This window comes from Camelina sativa, chromosome 16 (genome assembly GCF_000633955.1).
Source record: "Camelina sativa cultivar DH55 chromosome 16, Cs, whole genome shotgun sequence".
NCBI classification, from domain to species: Eukaryota; Viridiplantae; Streptophyta; class Magnoliopsida; order Brassicales; family Brassicaceae; genus Camelina; species Camelina sativa.
The window spans coordinates 21094411-21102678 of record NC_025700.1 but is presented as its reverse complement, the minus strand read 5'-3'; the positions used below and the strand labels follow the sequence as shown (position 1 = coordinate 21102678).

Sequence of the window (8268 nt, the reverse complement as noted above, 5' to 3'; positions counted from 1 at the left end):
GCCACTAAGTAAACAACTCGAGAGAAGAAGCAGAATCTAAAGAAGATAGAGATAAAAGATTTTCATAAAGAGAGACCACAAACAGAGATTCTCTGAAAAAACAAAACAAGAGACTTGTCTCTGGTCCTCCTTCTCAACCAAAGAGAAAAAAAAAACAGAGGAATAGATTCCAAAAAGATCTCCTAGTAATGAAAAAAAAAAAAAAACTCAAAAGATCGTTTCTAAGACATGACATTAGATTCTCTCTATATTTGCATAAACGAATTGATGCTTAAAACGAACTTACAAGTAGCTGTCAAAGTTATAAAAAACAAAAACAAAAATAGTTAAAAAAAAACAGTAGTAGTAGTAGTGTAGTAGTAATAAACAAAAACTTTCTGGAGGAAAATATCGTATTTATTGGTCAAAGACGGAATCTAAAAGGTTACAAATCCAAACACTATTCTATACGAATACAATAAAATAAAAATATAAAATAATATTTAATGGATCAGAGTCATCAGACAATAAGGCAACTTGCAACAAGATTGATTACACTACTCTAAGCAGCAGCCACCACATCATCGACAACAACAACAACAACAACCACTTGAAGAAGTTAAGACAAAACTTTGTTAATCGATTCTTCACACACACACACACACACAAGATTCTGTTACTATCAAATTTTTTAATTTTTATAATAAATAAGTGCGTCGACATCAATTTTTTAAGTTTTTAACCATACAAATCGTTCTCAAACTCGGTCGAATCGCCAAATATTAATTAAAATATTACCCAACTGAGCTAAATCTTACAACTTTTCTGGTTTTTTTCTCTCCAGACAAAGCCCAGAGAATTCGAAAGGAGGAAAATTAAAATCAGAATCGAATTATAAAAAACTATAAGAGGGAGAGTAGTGAGAATCGTTACCTCAAGAACTTCAAAAGAAAAAAACTTAAATTTTGTGTAGTCGGCGAGAGAGAGAGAGAGAGAGAGAGAGAGAGAGAGCGAGAGGAGAAATCCTTACATCTTCAAGAAAAAAAAAAGACAGAGAGAGATTTAACAGAGAGAGAGACAGAGACAGAGACAGAGGAAGTAGTGTATCAAGACAGAAACAAAAGAAAGATGTCTTACTCTTTCTGCCTCTTTTCTCTCTCTCTCTTTAAATGAGATTGGAACCCCTCTTTCTGCGTCAGAGGTTTTAATAGGAATCTAGTGGAGAGGGGAATAGTACGACAAACCCTTTTTTTAATTTTATTTAAATTTAACTGAAATACAATAAAAAATAAAATAATGTTTTAATTAAATGAGTATTAGTCAGATATGACGAAGCGAACATTATAAATTAGTGGTGGTGTTTTAATACGACGAACTATTCGCTAACTCCCCCCCCCCACACACACACACGCTCGCTACACCGCGTGTCCTCTACTCTCCAATTTGCATTGTGGTTGGTTTACAATTACAAACATCGGTTTGCGTCCATGTTTTGGAGTTTTGGACTTTGGAACGAGCAAACCAGACCGATTTGGTTAACTAATTTAGTTGGTTTTGTACTATACACATACACAGTGAATGTATAAGCAGCCATTTAAATACTTGTTTACGTCACAATTTCACAATGTAAAGTGAATATTGAAATAATGCAACAAAGGCGCGTGAGAGAAGTAGTGTTTGGATCTCACGGGCTAGTACGGGCGGTCCTTTTTGTCGCTTAGTTGCTTCATAATTTACACCAAGCCACGAGGCTATTTCTTACTATTTTAAAGTTCGAAACACGTATAAGCTCGATTGGTTGTCGTCAAAAGTTTCTACAACGGGGTTAAAACAGTTTAGACAAGTAACGGTCAAAAATAGCAAGTCCCATTTCGTGATCAGCTAATCAATAATATATACTAGTACATTTCCTAAGAACATAACAAATTCACATAGTTCTACATGCTAATGATGAGTCTATCATTTATCATCTCAAATTATACTAGATTACATACTATTTAAAATAAATGTTAGCAAGTTTCTTCCATTAGATATCATTGATTAAAGTCATAAGGTGTAAATCCCACAAAAAACTGACATTTCATGTCGATATCATTGACAAAACTTCATGTTTGATAGATCCTGAAACTACACGAAAGTAATACAAAATAACAAAATTATTTTGTAAATGTATTGTAACGTGCATGTTTCTCGTGTATACTTTGACTTACCCCAGCACGTTTGTTTTAGTAACGTATTTAGACTTTAGAATAACTAAGTGTTCTAAACTTATGATTATGAGTCATGTGATTAAAGTACTTCAACACGAGAAAAGTTTATTTATATTTAAAATAATTAAATATTGGTGACAACACAAAAAAAATTGCATTAAGTTCAAGGTAATTTAAACAAATGTATTTTCATATCAGTTATAACTTAAACCATCGTAATGTACAATATTGCTTGAAATTATTTCCCTAAGATGTAGTATGAATTTTCGTGGGTGTGAAAAATAATTGGACCGGCCAAGTCGCAAAACACGAGAAGATTCGGTATATTTTCCATTTAATCTTTTTCCCTTCCCCACCACATTCTTCTTACGACGTCACTCTCTTTATTTCATTTCTCCAAAATTATCCCAGCCAATGGTCCATTAATTTCTTTAGTTTGCTAAGCTACACCATCATTTTGTCTTATGTAAACATATATACATACATCACAAACAGTTCACATATGTTGTTGTCAACCACAAACAGTACCACATATAACCTGCCAAAATTTCAATAATACACTGCCCCTACAAAGATTCTTATGAAATTGATTAAGAACTGGATCTTCGAATGATAACTTTTTGTAATTATAAGTCTAACAAGTCCAAGGCTTTCTTGTTATGGGTTTTAAAGCATCTAGAACTAGATGTTATTAATCTTCTGAGATACATATAGAATTAAAATATCCCTTTTCTCTTGTTATTACACTGATAAGATAAACTCCGGTTCAAACCTATTAAAAAAAAATAGTCTTATTGTCGTCGTCACACTAAGATAAATTCATAATTTCCACTAGAGATGTGAAAACTCCATAAGGCTTCTCCTCGAATTTGAGTGGCTGATAAAACTCCATAAGGCTTGCTTTAGATACCTATATTTAAATTTTCTTATAAAGATTATTGAAAGTGATGACGAAAGAAGCCTAGAGATTTCTTAAAAAGAGTTAGCTTTATAAATTGATGTGATAAATGGAGATATACAAAAAGCTTAATAATAATGTATCCCACATTTTGTGTTCGTCGTTAATTCCATTATTATCCTCTATTTTCATTTACAACGCCAAAACAAACAAAAAATAAAGTGATGCCAAAGTGCTTTTCCTACAAAGGACATTGCTTAGTGGAACATGTGATGGCCTCAACCTCTCCCACCTTAAATGTTGAAAACCTAAAGAATATCTTCAAACACTGTTTTTGAAACAACCCTTATGCTCAATTCTCACCAAGACAAACAAAAATAAACTTGTTTCATAATGCTTACCACTTTGATCCACTAATAAAGATTGGTGGTTTCTGTTGAATTGAGAGCTTATTTTCACATGATGCATTGGGTTTTGAAAGTCAACAGCTACTATTTTTTCTTAGACAAGAAAACCAGAACTGTACGTCCAGAAGGAGAAGGATAGAGGTCTTGGGGCTATGTCTTGGACTAAATCGATTATTGAAGTTTGCAGCACGACCAGAAAACTGTTAAACCTTTCATTTTTCGGTCACAATTCTATGATGGGTAAGTAACAAAGCTATTCATGTTCCATATCTACTACCCACCATTATAGTATGTAGCTCTACAAATGCATGGATATGTTTTATTATATCATCTGCCTCATTCTCCAATGTGTAGAACTGTAGATAATGTATTCTTCTTGAACCGGGATAATAAACGTTGTCGTGTGAGGGCCAAAAGTTGCTAGAGAACAAGATCAATCCATGGAGAACCATAAAGCCTTTATTAGACATGCATGTTTATAATTTTGAATTTCGGATTTCTATTTAAATGTTAAGGTTATAAGGTTTTGCAAATAAGATATAAAATAAATTGTTGTATTTAGTTTTATTTTCAATAAAATTGAACTGTAAATTTTTTTAAATTTGTGAAAGAAACTAGTATTACACTTGACATCTCGTCAACATACTTTCTTTGGTCTTCAATTAAGACTGATCAAAGTTATACATGTTTTATATCGATATTACATAAATTTAACACTTAGTCTCATTTTAATGTAAAAAAATATTTTTAAAATTTTGATATTTAGATTTCTGTTTAGATATTTACTTAAGGTGTTTATCAGATAATATTTTAAACAAACTGTTAGATTTCTGTTACTGATTATGTTGCTTAAATTAATATATTAATCGCATGTGACCCTTAATTAGCAAGATGAAAAGTGTTGTAGACGAAAATGTTTAAACTAGTAGCTAGGTGCAAGTTTACAACCTTATCATTATCGTATGTGTTTCATAAAAATACAAAGTGTTCATTTTTTTCGATACAAAAACATCAGTATAGTGAAATAATAATACATGCATCTGAACTCTGAAGTTAACCAAGACAATAATAATCGTTATCTCACCAAGTAACCACCGCNAAAAAAAAAAAAAAAAAAAAAAAGAATAGTGTACGTAAAAGATTTTAGTTTTGGATTTGAGTGTGAAGAGAGTCGGACCGCAACGCCCAAAAATTGTTGATGTTATCTAGTTGGGCCGGCCCTGCAACGAGAAAAGGAAATAGCAAAGAAATTAAAATAATAGTTAATAACAAAAGAAAAAGGAAAATACAAGTCATTTATTTTTTATCTGGACCGTTGCTTCTATATATTAGTGTTATTCACAATCATATTTAGTTATTCAACATTAATCATTCCAACTAAAACCTCTTTTACATGCTTCTCTCTCAACATTTTTCTTTTTTGCTTAATTTACAAAATGAAAGAAATCGATAATTGACAAAAGATTTAAAAGATAGGGAATCATTATTTAAGTTTTAGGGAAAAAAAAAAGTTTTAATTAGGAGAGTAAAGAAGTTAGAAATGATTATGATATACTTATGGAAGAGTCTCCGTCAAGTAAACCTCTAGAAGGAAAACAAATTGGGTGAAAAAAGCACCAAAACCCCTGAAAGCTGCAAAATGTTTGGTGACATATTGGGACACACTACTCATTACCCAATGGCCCAATGGTACGTAGTTCTTTCAAGTCTTCGCAATTTGGATTCACATTCTTTTACGTAACGTCCACAAAATAAGCAAATAAGAAAAGTATAGGGTTGCATAATTTCTTCATTTATGACTTATAAGATTAGTGTTTTTTTTCTTTCTTAATCTTCTTATATGATCAAATTCAACGGTGAGGATAAGAAAATCGAATATAAACTAAACGGATGTTAAAAAAAAAAAAAGAAATATGAATAAATATATGTGGAATGAATACGTAAGAGGATGCGTAATGTCTTAATCTTGTCTTATTAAGAAGAAGAAAAATGAATCATCGAGATAATGAAGGCTACCTAGCACCACGAAGACAAAAAGTCAAAAACACGTCTGACATTGTAAAAAAAAAAAAAATTAAGGGACGTTATGGAAATTTGTAATCAATGTTATACGTGATTGTCAATCGAAATATTCAATAGCGACTTCAATTTATACTACGATCCTCCTAACTCATAACCACCATTTTTAACAAATTATGACCTTATTGTATAAAAATTGAAAGCAACTAATAAAATAAAATAAATGTGCATCCGTCTTCGACTCTTCTTCGATCGTAGTCTTCGTACGTTGGAGAGAATAAGGAAGGACAAAAGACCTTATTCTACACGCTTAATTATGCTTTTAGTTTACCACATCAGAAAGACTCTCATAGTCATAGTCATATGTATTTGGCGTATCCAAACGCATTCTATTTTACCATTCCTCATATTGTAAAAGTTACGGCAGATTTGAGTACCATTCCATATATTATCTCAAGAAACACAAAAATTTGCCATCCTCCTTTAATTAGTTCCATGCTATCTACGTATCTTTTCTTTAATTTTTAAATTCCCCATTACGGCCAGGATTGTAATCGAATCTAGCAACTAGCAAAATTAAGGATTTTAAATTTCCGGTTATATATAAAAAATGATCTTGTTTAATTTTGCTTTCCACCACTATACGTTTCTCGAGACGGCTGAGTGCATTTAAAAAGCTCCATCGTGTTATATTAGTGGTAAACAAGTTGGGACGAGTAATATAAATGATACTAAACGACCATGAGAATGATACTGAATCTAAATTAGGCTTAAATGCTTTCATGTAATATAGAGGTAGAGGAAGGATATCTTATTTTAGTAGTAGTATTAAATTTTAGAAAAATAAATCTAAGGCTTAGATTATCTCCGTCCCACGCTTTCCTTTGTAAATTAGTTACTAATAAAGTATTATTATAAACTAATCATCATATAAATAACAAAATGACGATAGTACCCTTAAACCGAAAATTATTTACAGACAGTAGTATTTTTAGTTCTAGAATATCCAGTTTAATTGTTTTTAGTCTTTGAATAAACAAATTGTAGAAATAATAAAATGTTGATGCGAAGGGCGTGTTTAACGGGACTTGTTGTGTGAGAACAAAGAAGAAGAAAGACTCAAACTTCTCTCAACTCATAAGAAAAAAAAAAAAAAAACTCGATTTTTATTTTTTGGTGTTGTGATCTTTTCCGAAGTAGAATTGATCAAAACAGCCATGGCAAGGTTTGATCTTTCGTCGAAATCGTTCAATACTACCACCACCCATTTGAATTTTCCAAGAGCTTTCGAAGATCATCCAGATTCCGGCGTCTGTTCGCCTCCTCTGTGGAGAACAAGAACAACAACAAGTCCACCACCCAACCACCGGCACGACGACGATGATTACGAGAGCCTCTCGCCACCAGGTGTTTCCAAGGCTCAAGTCATCGCTCGTGGTCAACGTGAGCTTATGGATATGGTTAGTAAGATGCCCGAGTCGTGTTACGAGCTTTCGTTGAAGGATCTCGTTGAGGTTGTTAACACGGAGACGGAGGAAGAAGACAAGGACGGGAAGGTTGTTTTCGATGAATTGCCTCAGAGAATACAAAAAAGGCCGAGTAAAGTCGTGAGGAAGACCAAGAGTGATAGATGGGTCGATCCGATTCGAAACGGGGATGTAAATAACAGTGGGTTTCTTCTGAAATTGGTGTTCCCTGTTAGCTTGGGTTCTAAGAAAAAGACGAAGAAGAAAGATGATGATGATGATGATGATTCTTCTGTCACAAGCAAAGGCTCTAGGTTTTTNAGCTTTCGAAGATCATCCAGATTCCGGCGTCTGTTCGCCTCCTCTGTGGAGAACAAGAACAACAACAAGTCCACCACCCAACCACCGGCACGACGACGATGATTACGAGAGCCTCTCGCCACCAGGTGTTTCCAAGGCTCAAGTCATCGCTCGTGGTCAACGTGAGCTTATGGATATGGTTAGTAAGATGCCCGAGTCGTGTTACGAGCTTTCGTTGAAGGATCTCGTTGAGGTTGTTAACACGGAGACGGAGGAAGAAGACAAGGACGGGAAGGTTGTTTTCGATGAATTGCCTCAGAGAATACAAAAAAGGCCGAGTAAAGTCGTGAGGAAGACCAAGAGTGATAGATGGGTCGATCCGATTCGAAACGGGGATGTAAATAACAGTGGGTTTCTTCTGAAATTGGTGTTCCCTGTTAGCTTGGGTTCTAAGAAAAAGACGAAGAAGAAAGATGATGATGATGATGATGATTCTTCTGTCACAAGCAAAGGCTCTAGGTTTTTTACAAGACCAGAGGATAAAGATTGGTGGAAGAATGGATTGTCTGAATCGCGTAGGAGTACTCAAACTGGTCTTGTCTCAAGGATCAACAGTGGGAGCTCAAAGAGCAGTGGTACTGGTAGTAGCAGTAGAAGCAACAGTCTAAGGTACGCATGAACTCTGGCCTCTGTGAAATTAAAAGGTTTTTGGATTTGCTTTTTGTGAGCTTTGGTCTTCTTGATGATTTCCTAGTGTCTGAACTGTTTTGTGAATACTCTTCTCTCTCAATCTATCATGTGAAATTGGGTAGGTTTGAAGTTAATGGTCATGGAAAGGGTCAATTTAGTTGCGTTGGTTGTACGTGGTTTTGACCCCAAAATGTTGGACTTGTTTTTTTTTTCTAACATTATGTCTGAGAATGCTTATGCTCTATAGCTAGATTCATACATAACTCTCTCTCTCTCTCTCTCTCTCTCTCTCTCTCTCT

At 33.9% G+C, this 8268-nt stretch overlaps 2 protein-coding genes across 3 annotated transcripts in view; one reads left to right on the top strand and one right to left on the bottom strand.

Moving 5' to 3' along the window:
- The window catches only part of LOC104751596 (ACT domain-containing protein ACR3), a 5008-nt gene extending 4027 nt beyond the window's left edge, over nucleotides 1–981 (bottom strand). The window contains exon 1 of the mRNA XM_010473563.2: nucleotides 913–981. The gene's annotated coding sequence lies outside the window, so the exon portion shown is untranslated. The remainder of the gene's footprint in view (nucleotides 1–912) is intronic.
- LOC104751593 overlaps nucleotides 6582–8268 on the top strand; it is a 2955-nt gene continuing 1268 nt past the window's right edge. The window contains exons 1-2 of one of the 2 annotated variants that reach the window (XM_010473561.2): nucleotides 6582–6806; nucleotides 7312–7948. In XM_010473561.2, coding sequence (XP_010471863.1) covers nucleotides 6731–6806; nucleotides 7312–7948 — 713 coding nt within the window. In that variant the 5' untranslated portion in view covers nucleotides 6582–6730. The other variant, XM_010473562.2, reaches the window with a different exon arrangement.